General features: G+C 36.6%; 1 protein-coding gene across 1 annotated transcript; it reads right to left on the bottom strand.

Moving 5' to 3' along the window:
• Positions 1-1482: 1482 nt before the first annotated feature.
• On the bottom strand, positions 1483-25630 carry LOC127632005 (spartin-like). Its single transcript, XM_052110455.1, is given in 9 exon segments — positions 1483-2544; positions 3516-3606; positions 8274-8432; positions 8639-8833; positions 9528-9672; positions 19113-19310; positions 23766-24139; positions 24142-24552; positions 25515-25630. Coding segments are annotated over 8 exon segments (1773 nt in total). The 5' UTR covers positions 24551-24552; positions 25515-25630; the 3' UTR covers positions 1483-2342.
• Positions 25631-26852: the final 1222 nt, after the last annotated feature.

Raw genomic sequence — 26852 nt, 5'->3', positions numbered from 1 at the left:
ACCAAACAATGCAGAAGAGCTGAAGGCCGCTATTGAAGCATCTTGGTCTTCCATAACACCTCAGCAGTGCCACAGGCTGATAGCATCCATGCCACGCCGTATTGAGGCAGTAATTAATGCAAAAGGGGCCCAAACCAAGTACTGAGTACATATGCATGATTATACTTTTCAGAGGGCCGACATTTCTGTATTTAAAATCCTTTTTTCTTATTGATTTCATGTAATATTCTAATTTTCTGAGATTCTGAATTTGGGGTTTTCATAAGCTGTAAGCCATAATCATCAAAATTATATCAAATAAAGGCTTGAAATATCTTACTTTGCTTGTAATGAGTCTATATAATATATTAGTTTCACCTTTTAAGTTGAATTACTGAAATTAATGAACTTTTGCACGATATTCTAATTTTTCGAGTTTCACCTGTAAGTTTTTATAACTGTGAACTTAATTTCCTACAGGTGGATGTTAATTCATTGTTTATGCTTCACTGAACAAGCATGGAAAACATTGTTTAAACCCTTTACAATAAAGATCTGTAGTTATTTGGATTTTATTTTTTTTTTTTTAAAGTATCTTTAAAATACAGTGTTCTCAAAAAGGGATGTTTCTTTTTTTGCAGAGTTTATATATACAAAACAGCGCCAACCCACATCTCAGAATAGCATTCAGAGATGCTATACTTCTCACCACAGTTGTACAGAGCGGTTATCAGACTTACAGTAGACTGTCAGTTCGAACCACTCAGGCCATTCTCTTTTGACCTCTTTCAAAAGAGGCAAGGCGTTCAGTTCACAGAACAGCCGCTCACTGGCTGTTTTTAGTTTCTGGCACTATTCTGAGTAATTTCAAGAGACTGTTGTACGTGAACAACCCAGGAGATCAGCAGTTACAGCAATACTTAAACCAGCCCAACGTTACTGCACATTACCTTTCACTGCAAGTATACATCTCTGTTCTATTTAGATACTGTATGGGCAGAGAAAGGTTAACTTATGTGCAGACCAACTGAAAATACAATAGAGCCTCAAGCATCACTAAAACAGTGACACAGAAAAGTTATGCTATTAATTACATTTTAAATCATTCCTATTACTACCTTATATATATATATATATATATTAAAAAAAAAAAAAAACATATATGAGAACAATAGATAGCAGCACTACACTTAAATCACAATTCATCTGCATAGAGCAGTAATGAAGGATTAACCAGCTACAAGACTTAAGCATTCAGTTGCAAAAACAGGCCAGCTTGGTCAATATTTACAGTATACACACAGAAAACAAGTGTATGAAATATTGACAGTGTGTGCTCTTAATATATAATACTAGATAATGTTAATGTTCCTTTATAAGGCCAGCTACTTTGAACTAAAATCTAATCTAATGAATGCATTAACAATGATTTTGAACTTTTTTTATATATCTTAAATGATTAAAGCACACAAAAGACTAAGTTTAAAATGTTTAATTTATCATGTCAAATATACATCGCTTTTCTTTGTCATAAATAAATCAAACGAACTTTTGGTTAAACTTTTGATACTTGCATATCATTTACAGTGTCAGCACATTCAAATGAGAGGTATATTGCATATACGATATAACAGCTACAAGTATCCATGAAAAGCATTCATGAAACCATGAAAACAAGTACAAGAAATAATTATTATATAGTTTAGGGCATGTTAATGATTACAGTGAAATGTTATGACACAGTCAAGGCAATATTACATCTCTAATTAAATGTAGTCATTAGTAAAGTTAAAAAAAATAAAATAAAAAATAAAGTGCAAACATCGCAAAACAAATACCCAGATACAAAACATACCATAAATCATTCTAATATAGATATTATAAACAGCTTTAATATGTGTGTATTTATATTAATATTAAACAAGAATATTATATTTATTAAGGCTCTATGGGAAAACAGGAAAATATACCTTTGGCATTCACTTCGTTTTAGGTGTTCATTTTGAAACAAACCATGCACACTTAGAGGTTTTAATATGACCCAACTACATTGTGGATCAAAATAAATCATTGGCTTTTTGGAGATACATACATTTCACTTTGCTGGTGAAGTGTACGGCAAGATCAGAAATATCAGCCGGCATGTAGGACTGTCAGTCAACATGTTTTAAAGTGCATTTATCATTTACTCTGTGATATAGAGTCAGTAGTATGCAGTGCAGTGATAGCAGAATCACAAACATAACATCACAGTTAACTGTAGTTACTGTAGTCTAATCAGGGTCTTTGGAGTTCGGTGTTACACTTTGGTTTGCTCTTGAAAATGGACACCTGAAACGGAAGAACTCTGAACAATCTGCACTCTATTTTTGGTCTTTATGTTTTTCAACTTGACTGTTCGGCTCACTGACTTTATAGTCTACCAGAATGGCACGGGCAGTCTCTTTGCCCGTCTTCTTCACCATTGCCTTGATCCCAAGGTTGTCGATATTGAAGGCAGTGACACCCACATTGATGGCCGAGTTGACAGCGTGGTCTGTGGCCTGGCCCGCGTCAGCCCCATACCTTGATTACAGATAACCCAGATTGAGCAAAAGATGGGAGGGATTAATGAAAGATAAAGAGGTGATGGAATAAGCTTTAGAAGACTGAAAATGATCAAAGTAGAGAAATGCAGTTAAAAACTTGAACATGCAGGCTTTGAAGAAAATCAGAACTTGATTTGGAATGTAGAATTAATCCTACAAATGGCAAATACATGTTCATTGTCCTGGGACATGCCAGAATCAAATTCAAAATGGTAAATTCTTTTGAGAACAGTTAGAAAGGGAAGAACCCAGAATGATTATTGGTAAGAATTAAACTATAAATATCAGAATATATATATATATATATATATATATATATATATATATATATAGCAAAATCTCAGCAAAATTACTAATTTAGACAAATTAAATTTGCCATCAGATTAAACGATCAGGTTAAACCTGTTGATGCAGCAGCATAATTAAGGCAGGCTTAAAGGTTTCAAATGTAATAAAAAATAAGTCAATATAGATGGTCAAATTAATTTAGGCAGTTTAGATTACAGATATTCATTCCATCTTTTAATGTTGGATCAGTGTGCAAAGCAAGTGAGGATGCTAACGGACACGCAAAATCATTATTTACAATAAAAAATTAGCATTGCATGCAAGGGCTGACCAAATCAGACACTCAAATCAGCCACAAACTTAAGCTTTAGCCATGCTTTTGACCATTAAGGTAGTTTTATAAGATGAAGGGAAAATGTGTGTATTTTTCTCATTTGGAGGGGTCTGAAATGTTCTCTAGACCCCTGAATCTGCAAACAAATAAATGGAAGAACTAGTGTAAGTGCAGTTTTATTTTCTGATCAAGGTTTTTGTGTATGTGTCTGTGTAAGTAAAAGTGCAGATGTAGAACAATTGCCAATGCAGAAACATAAAACATAAAATAAATTATTAGCATGATCAACCTCCAAACCAGATGGAGACATTTGTGGAGTCACTTACTTGTGTTTCACAGTGGTAACAGTCTCTGTCGCAACACTCTTTGCGATGTTCTTTGCTGAAACTTCCAAGCCCATCCACATTGTTGCGAATCCTGCATATGTTTAAATATCAAAATATTATGGACATCACCATCATGATTGTCAGTAAGTGTATAAGCACTTTTTTCAGCAGATCACAACATTTAATGTGTGTAATTTAAACTATTACATTGGGACAAATGTGTATAAACACTGAGCCTTATCAGTAACATCCGGTGGTCACTTTGTTTTGCTCTAAAATAGATATTTGAATATATCTGAATTAAACTGAAAATGTTTTTCTAAATGTAAAATGACTAATTTACTTTGTATATTTAATTTGTTGTATAAAAAAAAAAAAAAAATATGTGGTCAAGTAAATATTTTCCAGATATTTATTAAGATATTTTACTTAGTTATTGTTATACAATAACACCCATCCATCCATCCATCTTCAACCGCTTATCCGAAGTCGGGTCGCGGGGGCAGCTGCTCCAGCAGGGGGCCCCAAACTTCCCTATCCCGAGCCACATTAACCAGCGCTGACTGGGCGACCCCGAGGCGTTCCCGGGCCAGTGTGGAGATGTAATCTCTCCACCTAGTCCTGGGTCTTCCCCGAGGCCTCCTCCCAGCTGGACGTGCCTGAAACACCTCCCTAGGGAGGCGGCCAGGGGGCATCCTTACCAGATGCCCAAAATTTTTTGGGCATACAATAACACAATAAAATAAAATAATTTAATTAGATTTTATATTAAATTTCAAGTCATGTGGTTTTTATTGTCATTCAACCACATACAGTTAGTACAGTACACAGCAAAACGAGACAACGTTCCTCCAGGACCATGGTGCTACATAAAACAACAAAGGACCAACACAGATCCACATGAGACTACACAGACTAAATAACATACCTATATAAAGTGCACCTGCAAACGTGTGCAAAAAGTATGGGACAGTACAATCAATTAGTAAAAATGAACAGGACAATATTTACATAATTATCTCATAAATTATTTTTATTTCATGATTATTGAATTAATATTTCTAATTATTTAACAATATTATGCTTACCATTTTTCTCATCAGTATAAATGGGTCTTTTTACATGAAAATATGTTGCTGCCTTTTAATTTGTCATTGCACAGGGATTGTCATATTTGGGGGTCCTTGGAATCAACATTTTTGAGAACCCCTGGTCTAATAAAAAATCCCTTAGGGACAATATTGTTCTGTACATTTCATTTAAAATTATAGTCATTTACTCTTTCATGTTCCAAACCTATATTACTTTTTCTTTGGTGGAATACAAAATGAGATGTTAAGGAGAAATGTTAGCCTCAGTCACCATTCACTTTTATCATACGGTAAAAAAGATGCATTGAAAAAGAATGGTGACCGGAATTATGAATAAAGAACACTCTGCCTAACATCTCCTTGTGTTTCATGGATTTAGAACAACATTAGCATGAGTGAACAATGATGAAAATAATATTCAATTTTGGGTAAACTATCCCCCAAATGAAAATTCTCATAATTTACTCCCCCTCATGCATCTTAGATGTGTATGACTTTCTTCTGCAGAACACAAACAAAGATTTTAAGAAGAATATCTCAGCTCTGTAGATCCATACAATGCAAGTGAATGGCAGGGTTCCCACACTTTTTAAGGCACAATTTTCCAGGACACTTTATGTGCCCAACAAGGGTAATATTTAATCAAGAACACATGCATCTATTTAAATCAAGCTTTTATTTTGGCATTTGTGTCTCTGTGATGGTTGTTTCTCACCTCCGGATAAGCAGTTTGCTACATGGCCAAGTGTGTTATTTATCCCCATAAAGCTGTGATTTAATTAAATAAATACATAGTCTGTATGTGCTGCACACTTCAGAGTGCTCCCTGTCTGTCATTTCACACACAAAAGCGTGCATGATGATCATGAGGTGTTTTTCAGTGTATGAGCGGCCATCTCTACACATTCACTTTGAAGCTTGCGTCACTTGCAGATCATTAATTCAATGAAATCATAGACTTTAATTTAAATATCACACAAGGACATACCATCATTTTAATTTAATTAATTGTATATTCAAACGTTCATTTTTGTCCAAATATGCCATTTGCCCATGACATTCTGTGTTTTATTGCTAATGCCATTTTTATGACTAGATTCTGTGCTTTCCGCATACTACATGTGGTAACCGCAGTACGAGCTGACTCAAATTGTTGGATTATTGAAAATGAATTCACATCCTGAGGTATTAAGGCCGAATCACCACTCTACCAACCCAGTGTAATTATTATAATTTTTTTTAAATCAGTGGTCCAACTGTCACTGTTGTCTAAAATGTATAACTCACAGGGATCCAAACTCATGAGGGGCAAAAAAGATCCATGAACATGTTTTCCGGGGTTATTTTTTTAAAGAATGAGCTAAAAGCACCAACTTAAGCTATTTTAATGACTCAAGTATAGCAAATTATCAGCACAATTGTTCAGAATTAGCTGCAAAAATAAAGGCTATTTGTTGAGGCTTGCTTCCATTTCACAAGTTTGTTCAGTTTCATTAATTGACTAGTTTAGTAACCACTTCTGGAGATGCCACTAGGTGCCTCTTATGTGCAATGAGTGAGTCACTGAATCATTCTGAGATGTTCACGACCAAAATATGTCAGGAGACCTTATAGCATTTAACCATTATAAGAACAAAGCAAACTCTGTGTCCGGCTTTTGCCACTTTTTCCAGGCTGATATTGAACTCACATTGGCCGAATAATAATTATTTTTAGTTTCAATAATCTCCTTTCGACATTGTAAAAAGCATTTCAAATGAGTCGAGGTGTTAACGCTCCGCTCAATGCCAGCGTCAAAATGTCGCTTTGACCCCACATGACAAGTGTTGCAGAAAGCGTCACGGCGGGGCGAATTTACGAGCTTGCCATGCAAGAAAGTGGGAGGTGTGCACAATAAACATTGAAAATGTGTTTGGAAGAGAAAAATTTGGAATGCAGAATATAGAGAGGACTCGCTTATATTTAGGTAACGTCAGTCCACTGTAGGCCATCTTCGGAATGCCCTCGGGAGGCTATTTCCAGTCATGCCAGTGTAGCTCCTATCTATTTGAATGGGGAAAGACCAAAATCTCAAAAACGATTGGTCAAGATTATGATCAAAGAACAAATTTCAAATCAGCAATAAACTCTGACAATAACGGAATCATAAATTGTGATTCCTTACCTCATATTATGCAAAAAAAAAAAAAATAAATAAAAAAAAAATATATATATATATATATATATATATATATATATATATATATATATATATATATATATATATACACACATATATTTTCCCAGCTTGTATAGTTAATGCGCATGCGCATTCTAAAGTTGATTGACAGATGATGCCTGTATCTAAAAGGTGACAGATGATGCCTGCATCTAAAAGGTGATTGACTCTTTTCACTAAAGCGGGACTTTCTTTTTACTTCCATTGACCGTTGGGTGCACGGGGCTCCTTGGTTGACCGTTCCAATTTCTCCCATTCATTTTAATAGAAGTGGCCTATCTCTGAGAAATAATCTCTGATTTAGGTCTTGGCATTAATATTTTTAGGTGAATGTATTAATGAATAACTGGGGTCCCTGGGTACTCGGAAACAATAAAGGTAATATTGAATTAAAATAAATTATGAGATTCAATATCCCTTCATAAAATTGGACAGTTCAAATATTTATTGTAATTTTGTACTCTCAAAGCACGCGATTGGCAGTAGCTGTAACCAATCAAGCGATCTACCTTAGTTGGACCGCGATTGCAAAGCAAACGATTGGCCACCGCTGTAATCAATCACAAGGGTGTGGGCACCCATAAACGCCGATGTTGTTTCACAATGCGCAGTGACAAAACTAAATGAATGTGTGTATTTGACTCCTATTCAAGTTCTGATCTTTACCATGATTTTGTACATGTAACGTAAACCTTGCTAGCAACACAGTTGAACCATTTTATAATACTAAAATATTTCCCAGGACAAATAATTATTTACCAGGACATTGTTTTGTTTTAATTTTCCATGACTAGAAAACTGCATTGCAAAATTCCATGTTTTCCAGGTTTGCTTGGTAAACCTGAATGGGTGCCAAAATTCTGAAGCTCCAAAATGCACAAAGTCAGTTTAAAAGTAATCCAGACTCCAGTGGTTAAATTGATATCTTCTGAAGCGATTTGATTGGTGTGGATGAGAAATAGATCAATATTCTCACCCATACCTATCATATCACTTCCGAAAATATGAATTTAACCACTGGAGCTATATGGATTACTTTTATGCTATGTTGATGTGCATTTTGGACGTTCAAAATTTTGGAACCCATTCACTTGCATTGTATCAACCTAAAAAGCTAAAAATATTCTTCTAAAAATCTCCATTTGTGTTCAGCAGAAGAAAGTAAGTCATACACATCTGGGATGGAATGAGGGTGAGTAAATGATAAGAGAATTTTTATTTTTGGGTGAACTATCCCTTTAAGTGCTTACTGTCAAATCAATAATGCCTTAGAGACCACAATGCACCTCCTTTCTTTCAAGTAGCCTTGGTAAGAAATGGTCTCCCATGAGCATAAATGTAAATTCAAGTAAGTGTGATTAATGTGACCAAAAATAGAATAGGAGATAAATAACTAGTATTACATGAAAATGGTAAGAGATCATTTCTGGTTTGAGTGAGCAATTTTACCTTTAACTCCACTGGCTGCAACCACCATGGCACCATCGATATTGGAGCGCCCGTTCTTGTCTTTCTTCAGAGACTCCGGAATAAGTTTTCCTCCATGTTTCTTTACATGGGGTGCTAACTCTCGGCCAACATGGCCAGCGACAGTGCACAATCCATCCACTGAAACAGTGCAGACATGTTTTCTGGTTCATCAAACATAAATGGTGTACATCTCATCTTTTTTGAGGATAAACAATGCAATTACAAATTTACTGACAGATCTCCCTATGTCAAAGGCTGAGCTAAGATTTCTAAAAGTGATGTTTCAAGCCAAGTCTCTCTGCAACAATGAGTTTATTAAAAAAAACGAAAAAACACTTCTTTACCAAGGAACTGGCTGACTTTCACAGCTCCACCTGTGGCCTGTTTGGCTACATGGAGGCTTTTGGTTACAGTTGGGCTGACATGGGCTGGTTTGTCCTCTGGGGTGATGTGCTCTCGTAGTTTGGTTGCACCTTTATGGATGGCTTTCCCTGTGTACTCTGCCCCCTTCACCAGCCCCCAGCTCAGCCATGAAGCCCCTGTCAATATAATTAAAATGTAAAACAGCATATATTCTCCTTTTACATTTTTTATTACGGCAAAATATATCAATTTCTGCCCCTAAGGCTAATTCCTACTCACTTGTTTATGAGCTTCTTTAGTTAAAAAATGATGTCGAAAAGCAATGGCATTTTTGTTCTGCTAAGGTGTACATTTGGTGATTTTTCTCCTGTTTGTGGACATCTCTGAAATTACCAACCAAGGAGAACTCCACTAGTCGAAGAGCATTGATTGGTGTAATCGAAAATTATAAAGACTTTGTATTCTTATTGTTTCTCTTCTGGGTACTGTGTTCTCTCTGTCTGTTCTCTCCCCTGCAAACTATATAATGAGTGTACGCTCTGTACTCTGCTAAGTGATAAAAATGTGTGCGTCCTTTAGTTGACCCCTCCCATTTCAACCATCTGCCAAATAAATACCACTTTCAACAATTTATGATTAAACAAAGTCTCATTCTATTTTTCTTTCTCTGTGAATATCCAGTCTCACTCAATCAATCAATGCATGCCAAATTCTACTATTATATTATAGAGTTGTAAACGCTGTTTCATGTTTACTTTAAAGCAAGAAGTCATCAGAAGCTGTGCTTTACAGAAATGTTACTGTACTTAAATTGGTGTTAAGAAAAATGCATAGTTTACAAAGCATTAAACTCCATCTAGAACCAGTTACCTGTCAGGATCCCATGGGCCACCTTCTCACTCCATTCAGGAAGTACCTTTTCATCCTCGGCAGCAGGGGGTGGTGCTTCAGCTGCAGGAGGCCCCATTGGCACCTTCTTCCCCAGGTTAATGGTATCGGTTGCACCATCTGATGCCTTGGGGACACATGATAGCGGACAACCATAAAAACACAGCATCATATATAGTGCAGTACCAGGCTCAAGCAATCCCTACAAGCATATGGTGACATAAGGATGCATCTATGTGAGAGTATTGTGTATAGCTAAGGAGAATGTGTTAAGGATTGCTGCAAATCTGTATTTCAAGCTTATTGCCCCTTTTGCCCAAAAAAATACTTTGTTGTCTCAAAACATTGTCATAAGTCAGGGAGTCAGCAGGGTCTGGTACAACAACCTGCTATTACCACAACAATGGTGGTCTTTGTTGTTGCCCTCCTTTACAGGGAACAGCAGCATTTGGTCCCAAACTTAGCATCAGCTGTTCAGTGAAAGGATTTCTTAAAGCAGACAAAGGTTTTATGTAACCCAGAATCAATGCAATACGATTATGACTATCTGCAATGCAACAAAATTAAACTGCATTACGTATCATTCTCTAACTGTACTTACACACATATTTTGGGTAAAACCTGTGAGCAAAGGTTTTCATGCAGAAATCATGATTAATCAAGAAGTTTGCACTTTCATCTTTTTCTAAATTAACAAATTTAGAACAAACTTAATGCATACATAAAAATTACAGACTCCCTGGTGGCCTCAACACATTGAATGTGTTAAGCTTAAGTTTATAATTATTATTATTAGAAATGTAATGATTAATTGACCTTGAAATAAGTGTGTGTTATAGCTTAATCTGGGACAAATGTATAAACAACTGGCTAATGAGAGTTCCAAAACATGATCATGTGTAGTAGAGGCCTATATAAAAAGGCGTTTATCGCTCGAGATAAAAAGAACCCTTTAAATGGAAATGTTTTAGGCGTGCATTATCACAATAACTAACTGCGGGTATATGTTCCCTCATTTAGAGAAAGAACAAATTTATGTGGTTATGCAGTTGAGAATTCAGTGGACATTTTGGTGCAAGCTTTTCTGAGCACATACATACAGTATGTAAGATCAATTGGTCAAAGTCAATTTATTTATTGATGGAGCACATTTCAAAACAACAAGTGTATACCATATAAACCATACCATGTAAAACTAAGTGTTTTACTATAAAACTATACAAATATTAACAGTAAATATATATTAAAAAACATAAATGTTCCATCTTATAAGTCATTGTCTCATTTATTAATAATTGCAAGTACTGTGCAGTGTGGAGACTAATTCTCCTTCTGACTACTTTGTATCCATGGGTTGCTGTGGTGAGAGTTAACAACAGTGGAGTATGCCAGCTCAAAACTGCAAACCAAGCCAGCTTACTATTTCATGAGTAATGAACACCGTACCCAAAACTAAATGAGTGAAACTCTACTGAACATCTGTGTTAATGGCAGTGCAAGCTGCAGAAAGCTTAGAGGGATTGTAACAACCACATGCACTGTCAAGTGCATATGGGCCATATTAAGTGTGAAAAGGAAACAGCAATTTACATAAGGGTGCAAAAAGTAATTTTTCTGTACGTTTCTCTGGCGATACAACAGTGGTTGTGGATTTTATACTGGCACCTATTAGTGTGGATGCAACACCATGCAAAATCAAAAGTTTTTGGTTACGATTTCATTGTACATGTGCTCTTATTCCACAACTGAATGTATCTGATAATAGAATTAAAGAAATGAATGTTCCATTAATATAGCACTTTAGGACACCACACTCAAAGCGCTTTACACAGTGAACAGGGGACTCTCCTATACCACCACCAGTGTGCAGCATCCACCTGGATGTGACGGCATCCATATCGCCGGTAAGTTCACCACACACCAGCTATTGGTGGAGAGGAGAGAGTAGAGTTATAGAGCCAGTTAATGGATGGGATTAATAAGATGCCATGATTGAGAAGGGCCAATGGGGGAAATTGGCCGGGACACCAGGGTTACACCCCTACTCTTAACGAGAAGTGCCCATGGATTTGTAATGATCACAGAGAGTCAGGACCACAGTTTAACGTCTCATCCGAAGGGCAGTGCCTTTTTACAGTATAGTGTTCCAGTCACTAAACTGGGGCATTAGTACCCACACAGACTTAAGGGGGAGCAGTCCCTACTGGCCTCCCTAATACCTCTTCCAGCAGCAACCTTAGTTTTCCCCAGGAGGTCTCCCATCCAGGTACTGGCTAGGCTCAACCCTTAGCTTCAGTGGGCAACCAGTCTTGAGCTACAGGATGATATGGCTGCTAGTGGGGTTACCAAGATCATTTGTGCTCCATTTTCATCTGCACACTTCTACCATGCACTACGTCTTATAACATTTTCATGAGAACGCTAATTATAAGCGTATTGTAGTGCCAGCGCAAAGTGCAAGTGGGCGTGGGTGATGTATGCATGCAAACTGTGGGTGTGTTGTATGGTAATGAAGTGGTGCAAAGCGCAATTTGCCATTTTCCAGAGAAATAGATCATTGCGACAAAATGTTTAAAAGGCAGGTCTCTTTTCAGCAAGTCTAAACTCAGTTCCTACATTTGCAGTTTAGATAATAATTATCTAATTATCTATTAAATAATTCATATTAGATTATAAATACAATTGTGAATTATGATAATTTTTATTGGTATAAAGTGATGTGGAAAAAGTATTTGCCCCATCCTTTTTTTTTTTTAAGATCACATATATTCATCATATGTGTAGATCACATCACATGTGTATCTCATATACTAAATTGTTTAAAAAAAAAAAATAAATAAAAAAGAAATCTAACTTAAAGGCAATCCAAGTAAACACAAAAACACAGTTTATAAATTACGTTATTTATTGAAGCAATAAGTTATCAAATACCAACTGGGCTTGTGTGAAAAAGTATTTTCCCCCTAGTTACTAAATCCCCAAATCTATGAAACTACATTCATAATGGGGTTTATCTGGACTAGACACACCCAGGTCGTATTACTGGCAGCCTTGTTCAATCAAATCAAAACCTAAATAGAAGCAGTATGCATTCAGCACCATAAAAAGGCTAAAAGGTCTCACCCAGTAGCACACTATTCCAAGGTCGAAAGAAATTCCAGAAATTAGAAAATAGGTGATTGAAATACATCAGTCTTTGAAGGGTTACAAAGCTATTTCAAAGGCTCTGGGAAGCCAAAAGAACCACAGTGAGAGCCATTATTTCCAAAATAGAAAAAAACTTGGCACAGTAGTGAAACTTCCCAGAAGTGGCCGACATTCTACAATTCCTCCAAGAGCACAGCTATCCAGGATTTCACAAAAAAGCCAAGGACAACATCCAAGGAACTGCAGGCCCCTCTCACATCAATGAAAGATCACCGTTCATGACTCCACTGTCAAAAATACACTGGCCAAAATACCATCCAAGGAAGAGTGGCAAGGCAAAACCACTACTAACCCAGAAGAACATTAGGGCTCATCTGAATTTTGCCAAAACACACCTTGATGATCCTAAAACCTTTTGGGAGAATGTTCTGTGTACTGATGAGTTAAAAGTGGAACTGTTTGGAAGACAGGGGTCTCATTACATCTGACATAAATCAAACACAGAATTCCGCAAAAAGAACATCATAGTACCTACGGCCAATCATGGTGGTGGTGGTAGTGTGATGGTGAGGGGATGCTTTGCTACTTGGGAACGAGGGCGACTTGCAATAAATGAGAGAATCATTAATTTGCTCTCTACCAGAAATTCATGAAGGAAAACAGTCCGTGAGTTGAAGCTCAAGCGCAACTGGAATATGCAGCAAGACAATGACCCAAAGCATAGGAGCAAGTCCACCTCCGACTGCCTGAAAAGCAACAAAATAAAAGTTTTGGAGTGGCCTAATCAAAGTCCTGACTAGAACCCAATTGAGAGTCTGTGGCAGGACCTTAAACACGCAGTTCATGATCAAAAACCCCCAATGTGGATTAAGTAAAGAATTTCTGCAATAAAGAGTGGGCCAAAATTCCATCATAGTGTTGTGAAAGACTGATTATCATGATAAGATCAATCTTATGTGAAAAATAACCCGAAAATAACAATAAAATGTGTGTGTGTGTGTGTGTGTGTGTGTGTGTGTGTGTGTGTGTATATATATATATATAGGTTTTGGATAGAATAGATTGACAAATGCTTATCAATAATACTCTTATGGCTAAAATGTTTAGTGTTCAGTGACTAAAATGTCAATATGACTAAATGTTACTAAAATATGACTAAAATGTCAAACATTTTAATTTCTAAAATGACATTAAAAAGCCCAGACTTTGTCAACTAAAATCTGACAAAAAAAAAAAAAAAAAATACATTTAACACCGGATTAATACTAAAACGAAATAAAAAAACAGCTCACAAAATTAACACTATTATTCAGTTGCCAGGTCATTAGGAGTGTATTAACGTAAAACCAACATTTGTTTTTAACGTCACTTTTTTTTTTTAAAAACCCTGCAAGTCACTGCAAAAGGAGTCGTGAAAGAAGTTGGAGCGTAAAATGTTTGGATGTGCTAATTTTTTTTTAAACCCTGTTATTTTTATTTTATTTTATGCATGTGCTGTCTTTGTTTATATCGCTGGTGCTTGACAGGGAATGGACTATATAGTAGGATGCTGATGATGCAAAGAACAGAGAAGAACCACAGAATTAAATTGCACTTGACCCAGGCCATTAGTGCACACAACTTCGCCAAACCCATATGCACATGCTTGCACGAAAATATCAAAGCTTAAATGGCCATACCCATTGACTTTGCATTTAATTCTTAAAGAATAGAACAAGCGCTTTGAAAAATAAGGCCCTTTATATCAAGTACTATTAAAAAAGGAATGTTCCAGGTTCAATACAAGTTTAGTTCAATCAAAAGCATTTGTGAATTATATTGATTATCACAGAAGTACATTTTGACTCGTTCCTCCTTTTCTTTAAAAAAAAAAAAAAAAAAGCAAATAAATTGGTTACAATGAGGCACTTACAATGTAAGTGAATAGGGGCCAATTTTTAAACATTAAAATACTCTGTTTCAAAAGTATAGCCACAAGACAAAGGATATACATGTAAACATTTTAGTGTGATTAAATCACTTACAAGCCTTTTCAGTGAAAAATTAGCCAAATTTACAACTTTTTTTACCAAAATGACTGTAAAAATAATAATTTAAACAACTTTACAGCACAAATAGTACACAAGTTTTAACTGAAGAATTGATGCAAGTGCTTTTATAAAATTATTCACTTCACATTTCTGTTCCAGCCTGAGACCAAAATTCCATTCTGTGCAAGAATATGGCATTCATATCCAAACTCATATTATGTATTCATATAACATCACACACTCTAAATACCATTTTGAATAGAACTAGGGCTTTCAAATTATATACATATATGTATGATTATTTAAGGCCAATCATCCTTTATCAATAAGATTTCACACAGCAATGTTTACAAAAATCTTCTCCGGCCACCATAATTCATCAGACAACTGCATTTTAATTACAAGCTAGAGGGAAACTTGGAGTGAATGAAATGTACATAACTTTGTAGAATAGCATACAGATTAGAAATATAATCTATTGTTTAAAAGTTAGGACCATTCAAGTGATTAGTGGGAAAACAGAATAAAACAAACATTTAGAATGTTGAGATACATTTCACATGACCACTCCTCAAATACTCCTTTTGAGCACCTGTAATAATAAATTGAGACTGCATCTGAAATTGAAGGACACAAACACTGAAATGTAAATTTTATGTGTTCAATTATTTAATTTACACCGCAAAACATACAAAATCAAACTTTTGAACTTTCTACAGTAAATACATTTATAATAAAGAGTGCAGGAACAGAATATATATAAATTCAAAAATACTCAACTGCAATACCTGTGGAGAGAAGAGAGGGAGAAATGAGAAGAGGGGAGAACAACACAGTAAACACAGCCCAAACTAGGCCTCTTCGAGAAACTGGTCACAATCAGCTGAGTGACAACACTGAAAACAGTTCCTATCGCGAACCAAGCAAAGTCTTTCGCCATTACATTCGGCGCACAACAAGCAACAACTTTAGTTTCATTTTCTGTCCTACATTTCCGATAGCATAGCCAACATCTCTTAGAGGACTCTTCAAATGTAGGGACATGGGCTGTGTGGAGTGATGACGAAGAAGGGAATTCAACTGCACACGTGTCCTTCCACTGAATTACAAGTATATTCCCCTCAATCCTACACCACCTCATATCCCAACGAGCGGTCTTGCGCTTCCATCTTTTGATGTCTTTAAAATCTGCAGGTAATGGTTTACAATTCGCTCTGCATGTTCCACAGACATTAGTTCACATTTCTAACAACTTAACCTTAAGAGCTGGGGATGTTTAAAAGTTGTCAAACCAAACATTGTGGCCCTGGTCTTTGAATGGCTGCAGTAACGATTCAACTACTTTGGTGGCCAGTCAGTGACACGCCCATCATGACTACCTGTGTAAACATTAAAAGACGAGAGTATACCCAAAGTCTGATGTTGCAATTACCCATAATTTAAAACCCGACGAGTAGGCTTGCCCTTCATCAATCGTTTAAATCCTGACCGTGCTTTAGACTTGACCACACGTTCATCTATTGCAAGATTTTGGTTAGGCTGAAAGAGCTGCTGGCATTTTTATTTGAGGTGGTCCATAAGATGTCCCTAAGGCGATCCTGATTATCCTCTGTGGTAGGGTCTACAACACGTAGAGCTGCTAAAAGAACCTTGTAGCGGTCATGTTACATAAATCCCCTCACCCACGAGCCCTGAAGTGACTTGGATCCCCAATGATGACAGGAATCAGGGAAAATTGAAAACCCCATGTAAATGAGCAACCAAAGAAATTTGTAAAATTAATTGGGGGTCACCTCCATCCAAGCTCCTTGGTAGCTAGAATATGACAGACAGTTAAGTACGAGCTCCCACCTCTGACGGTTTGTAAAGCTGCATATATCAGCAACTACAGCCCGAGAAAAAAACAGCATGATAAAGTACATTTCTCGCAACATCATATTGGAGGTTGACCGCACAGCCTGATGCACACTACCCAAGTCAATACCGAATGGACAGCTAGACTTAAATGGGAGAGGTTTTGGTGCCTGTGAATCGATGTCAGAGTACGAGGGATAAGAAACAGAGTCAGGGAAGCATTTACGCTTTCTAGCTGACTTGGGACCTGTGCAAGAATGGCTAGCCATACCCAAAATAATAAGAGTAAGTGTTAGTGTTACTGTGAGTATCAGTCATATGAGAAATAGAAACAAACGATACATACACATTCATGTATACCCAGTTGATGGTCTTGGCTGGGTATCAGGTTCCATCTCATCCTCCTTATCCTCATGGTCCAGGTGTTCCTCCTGTGTGCTCATGCCCTCATGAGCCTTGTCCTCCTCTGCTATGAACTTAAGCTGTCAGCTGCAGACTCCTCTTGAGGGTGCCAAGCAGGGAGCCATAGTCTCTAGCCATCTCTACAACAGAAAAAAATAAAATAAAAAAAGTACAACAATTTGTAGCCAGCAGTGTGTTCTTCATAAATCCATACACTGAATAGTCACCAAAGGCTTGCAGACTAACCAGAATGTCCAACTGCAGACAGCCCTCGCACACTTTCCTTGCGAACAGGAAGCTACACACGATCTAAATGCAGTCGCTGCAGTGTGTGGTGTTCTTGCTCCGGACATGTCAAAAACAGAGAGTGAAAGGTTAGTTCAGGCAATTTTAAATAAATCAAAGTCAAAGAAATCTAAATTTATTTATATGTAGAATGGGTGATTCTCACTAAACCTGTCAAAGAAATTTCATATTTAACCCCAAATAAATACATACAATACATATATAGGATACAGAAAATGAAGCTTACTTTTAGGACAATTATTGCCATTATTTTTATATAACATATCTAATTAGCAGGCCAGTTAAAAAAAAAAACGTCTGCTCTCTGCCTCATTACTTCAGGTGAATTTTTTGACAAGCGACAAAATTGGCAAAAAAGTTATTGATATTTAGTTAAAAAATGTAGATAGTATTGCTAGCTAATGTTTATTTAGCAAGTTTCACAGAAACTGCCAAAAAACGTTTAGATAAAAAGAGGCTCGCCAATGACAGTCACATTATTTTCTAGAAAAACTAAATAGCTAGCAGCGCTACTACAAATAAATGCTTTGTAACTAAAAAGGTTTGACCATCTTCCACAAGCGAGGAAATTGTTAAAAAGTTATTGATATTTAGTTAAAAAAATGTAGATAGTATTGCTAGCTAATGTTTATTTAACAAGTTTCACAGAAATATGCTTAAAAATAGAGGCTAACTGCCTGTCCGATGTACGAAAATCATTACTCTTACAAATAAATGCTTCGGAACTAAAACGCTTTGACTTTCAATAGACAATATTGACAACACATGTTAAATAACTTGCTTTACCTTGAAATATTGCCTCCATTTTCATTTTGAAGCAGTAAATCCAAAACTGGAGATAATCTCCCATGATGTCCTCTCTGGCTCCGCTCAGGCAAATGGAGGATGACGCAGATGACAATAGTTATTATTCACGCCCAGTAATCGCTTAACCAATCATATGTGCCTTTAGCTTATATTGTCATGAGTATCTGGCAGTTTTCAGAAATAAAATCGGTGATTTGACGACGAAGATATTGAGACAGGAACCATGGGAATAATTATTCCAAAATGTCAACGCTCCAGCTGGAAAGGGTTAAACCTCCATAAATTGGACACATCGCTTTCATTGTTCCAATTCACTTCCATTTTAAGTGCCTCACTATAAAATTGACTTCAGCTGTTTTTAAAGAAAAGGAGGGACGAGTCAAAACATTTTTTTTTTGGTAATCACAAATGCCACAAATGCTGTCGATTGAGCTACATTTTTTTGATCCCGGAGCATTCCATTAATACTAAAGTGTACCTTTAAAAAAAGCAATATGTCAAATGCCCAAGTTTCTTTCACTTAAGAACATAGAACAGATTTTTCAATACAAAATAAATTGAGAATGACCACTACGGTCTTTCAATGCTTTAATACCTTGTTAAATAAATCTCTTAACCTTTATAAAACTCCTGAAATCTGTAAAGATAGTAAAAGGTTAATGAGGCAGGCAGATGCATTGATATTTGCCCAATGCATACAAACAATGTGCAGCAATTTGGCCATACCAAACACAAGCATAAAGCTCATGCATTTAAAGAATGTGAAGATCATACATTAACATTTATAAAACAATTACCACAGTGTAAAATTCTTGATGTTAGTCTATTGCAATAATGAAAAAAAAAAACTCAAAGAATACCATATGGGGCAGCAGCAAGTGAGATTAATATTAATACTCAGAATGCAGAGAGTGTGTCAGTGACACACAAAATGTGAAACAAAGTTGAGTTGCCACACCTGCTCAAAAGCTGCAGCTGATCCCTCTGTTTTTGAGGTGGGACTGGGACAGGGGCAGCTCACCTGAACACGCAGGTCAGTCATCTGTGAGAGAAGGTTTTGGAAGGTCTCTCTTTCTCTTAGAGGAAGCTCAGAAGAAAGGACCACCCCAACGTAGGAGCCCGGGGTGGGAGCCATCATGTCTGGGAACATGAAGACCCCCGTGTTGCAAAGCAAAACCGGGGAATCAGTGGCCATCAAGGGGAAAAGCCAATCACAAACCTGAAATCATAATAAATGTATTAATTGATCGCCTGGAGTTGTGTGGATTTATGCTGCCTAAATATGCCTTTTAAACCATCAAACAGCCAGCAACCTGATGGCACACGTTTACATACATTGAATGGACAAACTTAGCTGAAATCTGCTCATAATAATATTCACTGTTCTGCTGAAGGAAAGTCATACACAAGGGTTAGTTTGGGTGAACTAGCCCTTTAATGTAGATGTGTTTTTTTTGTTTTGTCATAATTATTTTCTGAGATAATTGTGAGTATGCCTCAAATGCTGTTAATAAAGCTTGGGTTATATTTAACATGGAATATTGCTTCAATATTGAGATTTAAAAAAATGGTATGAAAACAAACCAAATAATTGTGAGATATAAAAGATTTCATCTATGATATTAAAATATCACATTAAGTGGTGGTCGACCGATATATCGCAGAGGCCAATAAATTGGCAGTAATCTGAATTAAATTATCGGCACTGGATGATAATCTTCCCGTTTGTCCGATTATTTTTCTTGAGGGCAACGAAAATCGGCTGCTTGCATGTGAATTGTCCGAGACATGTAAATGTAAATGTAGTTTTGTTGTTACATGCCGCAATGTTACTACAATAATAGAATGGTGTGCAATAGTCTCATTTAAACAGTCCACATATCAGAGCCACTGCAGACATGTTTGGGCTCATAATGTTACAGTGCTCTCCTGTTCGTTCTCGCTCTCGCTCTCTCTCAACACTCATAAATCTTCCTCTTAATCACGTATTCTAACAGTCTCTCCTCAACAGTGTCCTGTAACTTTTCGAATGATAAAAGGCAAATATCAATAAAACTGAATTATATACTGTCTGCACTGTATGTAAATTGGTTTGATTCAATATTTTGAGTAAATGCGATTGCTAACGTGGACATGTCATCCATGGATGCTGGACTACTGTGTGTACTGTTATTTCCTTATTCCTAATATATTAATATCATGTGCAAATAAACTACTAAAATTTGATGACTAAACAGATATATGAAGAAACTGCCATATACCATTATTTTTTTGTTTTGTATGAAATTGAGTAAATCTAGAGCTAAATAAAAGGGTTTTTTTTAAAAGCAATTTTATGTTTGTTATTTACTAGATTAATACCAGCAATGTATCAGCCTACTGGCCACCCTGCTCTCTGGATATCGGCATTGGCCATTTAAAAAAAAAAAAACATATCGGTCGACCACAAATTTTAAGATTACGTTTTTAAAGGATTCTCATCTGATGCTAATACGCAAGTAAATATTTAAAAATAATTATTGATTGTGTTTTATTGGGCAAAATGGAAATTGTCCCTTCAAAATCTGAGGATCAGAATTTGAGATCCCATTCTGGAATTCATCCAACACTTGAAACACTACAGCTCAGATTCACTACAGTTGGATTCATTTATTGTACCCTCATGACTGCTAGCATTAAATTGGATTTCCATCAAAGTCTTAAACACAGCAACTGGAGGTTCTTTATTCAGCATAATGACACAGCTAATCTACAGCCTTATAGTCAGTGTAGCGAGATGATATTGTCTCCTTTAGGACTTAGGCACCATTGGCTTACATTTATTTTTAATAGTTTTATGACTCACTTTTTTACTTCAGTACAATAATCTCATATTGTGATGATTACATAATAGTCTGTTTGCATTCATCATGCTACCAGAATATTATTATATGTTATTCCTAAACAATGACAGACAGATGTTTAAAGTGTAAACTATGTTGTGCTAAACCATGTTGTTAATAAAGGGTGAAATCTCCATCTCCATCATGAAGGTCAACAATTTAAATTCTGGTTAAAGCTAATCAACATCTCATTCATAACACCGGACAACTGGGTGACTGGGGCTTTCCCAGGATGACATCATTCAGTAAAATCCTATTGGATTTAAGCAGTAAGTATACACTCACATGACAATGCTAAGCAAGGAATGAGGTAGGACTTATTAAAGACAACACCATCTCAAGTGTGCCAGAAGTTTTAGAGCCAAACAAAAGGTTGTGAAAGTAGGGTACAGGTCACTGACTTGAAAATAAGCCTCCCTTGACAGAAATTGAACAACAAAATCAGTCTTTATGGGCGAAAGAGATCTTTAAGGGAGATATAAAAGGTGCTGGAACATTGACATCCTCCATACTGTAGGTCAAAAAAATATCTTTGTACAGTATAAATAAGAAGCTAAAGGGTTATCATAATGGGTGCAGACTAGGAAGCACGATATATCGGTGACTGTATCGAGTTTACATGCACACCATCATGCCAATTGCTCTAAAATCGGCTTGTTTAAAAAACCAGACAAAGAATAAAATACACGTTTACATGACATTTGAAATAAATCGTGCTATTCTCTGATTTGTACATCAAATCTTGAAGAGGTATGAGCTTAAAATGTGCGCACATTGGATAAGCAGATATAGAGTGGTGGTGGTGTAGTGGTCTAAGCACGTAACTGGTAATCTGGTAATCAGAAGGACACTGGTTTGAATCCCACAACCACCACCATTGTGTCCTTGAGCAAGACACTTAACTCCAGGTTGCTCCAGGGGGATTGTCCCTGTAATAAGTGCACTGTAAGTCGCTTTGGATAAAAGCGTCTGCCAAATGCATAAATGTAAATGTAAATAAATGTAAGCCATTACGAACACCATTTGAGATGTTTACATGCCACATGAAATCGGCGTAATGGACAAATCTACCCATGTATTCTTACAGCATTTATGACCTTAAACTGTTAAAGGAACGCCATTTATTCCATTTACATGACCACATGCGTTGTCGGCTTATTAAGCATAGTCCCTCCAACTTGGTCAAAGGAAAGACAACACTCTACGTGCATTTCCTAATTCGGGATGACTTCAAGGACTCTAACACTAAAATGTATAGTTCATGCAAAATCATTTTGATTAATCATTGACCCACAACACTTACATAGTTTACTAATTTTAACAACTAATAGTTCTAAACATAAGTAACTAATATTTGCATTATATTATTTCATTTTCTATTATACCATAATTTCATGTACAGCTGCTTTGAAACAACACCTGTTGTGAAAAGCGTTATACAAATAAATTTGACTTTATCGGTGCATGTAAATGCGTTATTCAACCAATTTTGAGACTCGTAGTGACGGATTAATTGACAGCTGTTGTCAGACTCTATGTTATTATTATTCCTCAAACGGTCGCAAGACGACATGTACATGAATCTGGCGTGGTGAGCTGGAACCTGCTTACGTCAGCTGTCACCGCTTACGTCACAAAGTACCGCAACAGCCAATAGGAAAATTCAACTGCAGTAGCCACCGTTCAACCTGAAGAGGGCAGCACTCAGACGTTTTTACACCATATATTGTAGAGTTAAAACACTTTATACACAAATGTCAAAAAAATTACTTGAATCAATGACCAGTACTAATAAAGCCCCATGCTTACAGATCATTAACTAAAAAAAGTTGGTTTAGGGTTTAGTTACCCTTTAATACATTTTACATTTATAGAACTGGCCATCATATCAGATCGGTTAATGGCCATAGTAAAAATAATTCTGTCAAAATTTCTATCTCTGTCCATGAAAAGTAAAGACAACATGTTAGGCTATTACTGGGCAAGACTAAAATGTTCTGCATCCAACAACAATACACAGTTTCCAGGTACATTAAGCGTAATTATAGTACAGTGCTGTAAACAAGTATTTGCCCCATTCCTGATTTATTCTATGTTTGTGTATTTTTCATAGTAAACTGTTTAAGATTTTCAAACGAGAAAAACATAAAATAAAGGCAACCTGAGCAAACAAAACAGTTTTCAAATGTGTGTATGTATATTTATTTATTGAAGCAAAAAAGATATCCAACACCTATTCCACACATGTCGAAACGAACTGCCCCCTTAAACTTATTAGCTGGTTGTGCCACCTTTAGCAGCAACAACTGCAACTAAACTCGACCGATAACTGGAAATCACCTTTTTCCTCATTATTTCTGGAAATTTTCTTTTGACCTTGGCATAGTGTGCTACTGGGTAAGACCTTTGAACCAACTTCATGCTGCTGAAAAAGTTCTATTTAGGTGTTGATTTGATTGAACAGGGCAGCCAGTAATCAGAACTGGGTGTGTCTAGTCCAACTGAGCCCCATTATGAATGTAGTTTCATATATTTGTGGATTTAGTAACTAAGGGGGCAAATACTTTTTAGCACAGGTCTAGTTGGTATTGGATAACTTTTTTTGTATCAATAAATAACATTTTCATTTAAAAACTGACTTTGAGTTTACTCAGATTACCTTTGTTTTATGTTAGCTTTTGTTTGAATTTTTGAAACAATTTAGTATGATATATACACAAAAACAGAAGAAATCAGGATTGGACAAATACTTTTTCATATCACTGTAAATGGCACAGCTCGTGATTTCTTACCTGTAGGAAGGCAGGTGGTCTGTTTGGAATCCTTTCAGAGTGTTCATTGGTGAACTTTACGATGCGTAGGTACCCTGGGTATGAAGGCGCACTAACTTGACCCTCTGGGGTTACGAAGAAGATCTGCACTCCTTGAGGGAGGAAAAAGAGCTCCTCTCCATCCTCCCCCAGGCTCAGAGGAGAAGTTGTAGAATTAGATGAATGGTTGTAGAACTCATCGCCAACAAGGGAGAGCTCTCCAGAGTCAGTGCCATAAGAAATGGTCAGGTGACCATCAGCAGCTTGAGGCGTGTATGCAGGGGGCTGATCGCATAAGATATTGTGTCGAATTGTGGGGGATTTTTGGGAGGTTCCAGCACCCCAGCCGGAGGCCCACCTGCAGCCCCAGCAACAAGCACCTGTGGCAGAGTCGGCCTCTCTGGTATGGCTTTTGGGACATCAGGGTAGAGCTTTTGAGGGACCATACTGTTACCCTCCAAGGTGTCTGTGGTGGTCTCCAGCATGGCTAGACGAGTGGTGATGTTGCCGATGGTCTCCTGCATCTTGCGCTGCATCTGCCTTGCCGCTTCCCAGGAGGGGCCAACGCACTCCTCGTCTTGTGAGGGCACACTAAGGGCCCTGAGGAGATGCTGTCGTCCTTGCCGATACAGATTGAATGCCTCTGCCCTGTGCCCTGCCTCGTCCTCAGTGAGACCTTTATTGATGCATTCAAATGCCTTCTCGTACCCATCCTTGATCACCTGCAGTCTGGCTTGATCGAAGGCCTCCTGCTTTGCTTGTTCCATGCCTGAAATGAGAACAAGTTGGAAATGTTGCCAGTTCCATGTGGTTTATTATTACACAATTGTCTCGCAAATGACTTCCTTGTGGTGCCACAAATATGAATATTAGATGAGCCAGCATGCACGTGCCTTCAAAGTCATCATAAAAATGTGTTCACAATCAATTTTACTTCTGTAATCTTATTTCATATTAAAATGGGATATTCAATCTTTGAAAAATGCAGGGTGGGATTTTATCCATTAGGAATGGAGTGGGTTGTGAAAACTGGGAACTACATTTCCGAATGGAACCAGGTGGTTAGAAGGGACAGGTTGGAAATTAAGCGGGATTGGTGGCATTAGGCAAAAAGGAAACTTGTTTTAGAGGCGGGGAATGTTCTCAATTTGGAATAATGTGCATAGAATTCATGCATGATTATAATACTATTCTGTAGATGTCTACTAACACAGTAAACCAATTCATTTTTTATTTCATGTTGACTTTAACGGTACAAAATGTACCAAGTACCATTTTTGACATCGTATCCCATGGTCTACGAATATGGCCAATCATTCAGAAGCATGGTATCAAAGTACCATTGTATCACCGTTGTAGCACAATAGCACTTGTAAGGGAAGTACTTTAGATTAATAATACTTAATTTCACTTATGTTACATTTCTAGTTCTCAGATATATCTTCCCAGGCCTAACAAGGTTAGACAATTTACACTGATGTACTGGACCATGAGTGTGTCATATGAGAGGATTTACAAACAAGACACAATTTAACATACTTTAGTAACTTAAAGAAAAAGCATGGCTGGTAGTATATAGTGCATTTTGGAAACACAAGTATCTTTAAGTTCTTTAACCACAGAAATAAGACATACTGAACTGTTGCTGGCTGATATGTTGTTATAAAGCGAGAACATAACCCTTCACTATATTCTGAGCATTGAACAAAACACTAGCCTTTGATAACTTACCAGGAGATGTGATAAATGAAGTAAAATATTGAGTAAAATGGGTATATTCAGCTTTATGGCGGGTTTGTTGACTGAATAGCTCCCTGACAGCTGAGCAGCTGCTCGACTCATGCGTGTCTAGTACGCGACTAAAGAAGTTTTTCAAAGGACGAGCGTCGAATCCATATGCGCTTCCTTGTTTAGTCACATGTTACTTATTGAAGTCTTCGATTGGTTACAGGAGCATGCTAGACTCAGTTTTAAAACGTACTTCTAAATATCATATTATCGGTTGTAGTCAAGAGTATTAAATTGAAATTCATAGTTGAGAGTTTTACTATTGATAATTCATTTTAAATAAAATGGTGTCGTTTGAAACAGACATACTCATTATAGCTATATGATATTTCCAAAGAAATACCATTAAATGCATGGATTACTTACTGTCATCATGTTATCGTTACCTTTACTCTCTTCTTTCACCATGTGGACATGTAGCCTTATCAGAGACTGTTTAGCCTGAGACAGAGCACTGGTACTTAAAGTACACGGAAGAAACTGGAACGGCCAATGGCGGATGTAAAAGGATTTCTCACAAGAAATCTTCTATTCCCAACAGGCCTTACTGTCATGGTCATTGGTTTACAAACATAATTTTTCACCTCACCGTTGTTTTATTTGGAATAATCAAAATATTACTTTCAGAAATATATCTTTATTTTCTGAGAGATGGTATTTAAATAATATATAGCTATTGTTAATGCAGTTGATAGATGACAATGGTCAGTTTTATTCTTTTTCAGAATTCTCCAGTAAACTAGTTTTTGGGGTGTCATTAAAAGAGTATAATATTGCAGTCAACGCTATGGTGGTATAAAAATTATTCTGAAAGGAGAGAGAACCAATCCTATTTCTCTGAATAACACTTCTATTTCAATAGAAGGAATTCTTATTACTGATGACAAATTCAATAACCACTTTGTTCGCAATCATATCAGCAGAAACTCTATTCCAGAATCTTCCTTTCAATGGATGATCCAATACAGTGTTATTTTGGAATTTGGTCTGGTCTCTTTTCCATAAATATTTATTAAGAAATAAGATAAAAGAAGTCACGTTTAAAATATTACATAGATGCTACCCTTTTAATAGCAGACTCCATAAATATATTCAAAATATTGAGAAGAATGCACTTTCTGTGACATAGAAGAGACGATTGTTCATCTTTTTAGTAAATGTCTTTGTGTTAAATCCTTCTGGAACGAGCCATAAACATATCTCTCAGAAAAAACAAATGTCAAAATATGTTTAAACACTTACAATATTATTTTTATTTATAACAATGCAAATTCACGTATC

Source organism: Xyrauchen texanus, chromosome 38 (genome assembly GCF_025860055.1).
Source record: "Xyrauchen texanus isolate HMW12.3.18 chromosome 38, RBS_HiC_50CHRs, whole genome shotgun sequence".
NCBI lineage: Eukaryota > Metazoa > Chordata > Actinopteri > Cypriniformes > Catostomidae > Xyrauchen > Xyrauchen texanus.
The sequence above is the reverse complement of the archived record's forward strand: the minus strand, read 5'-3'. Positions and strand labels throughout refer to the sequence as shown.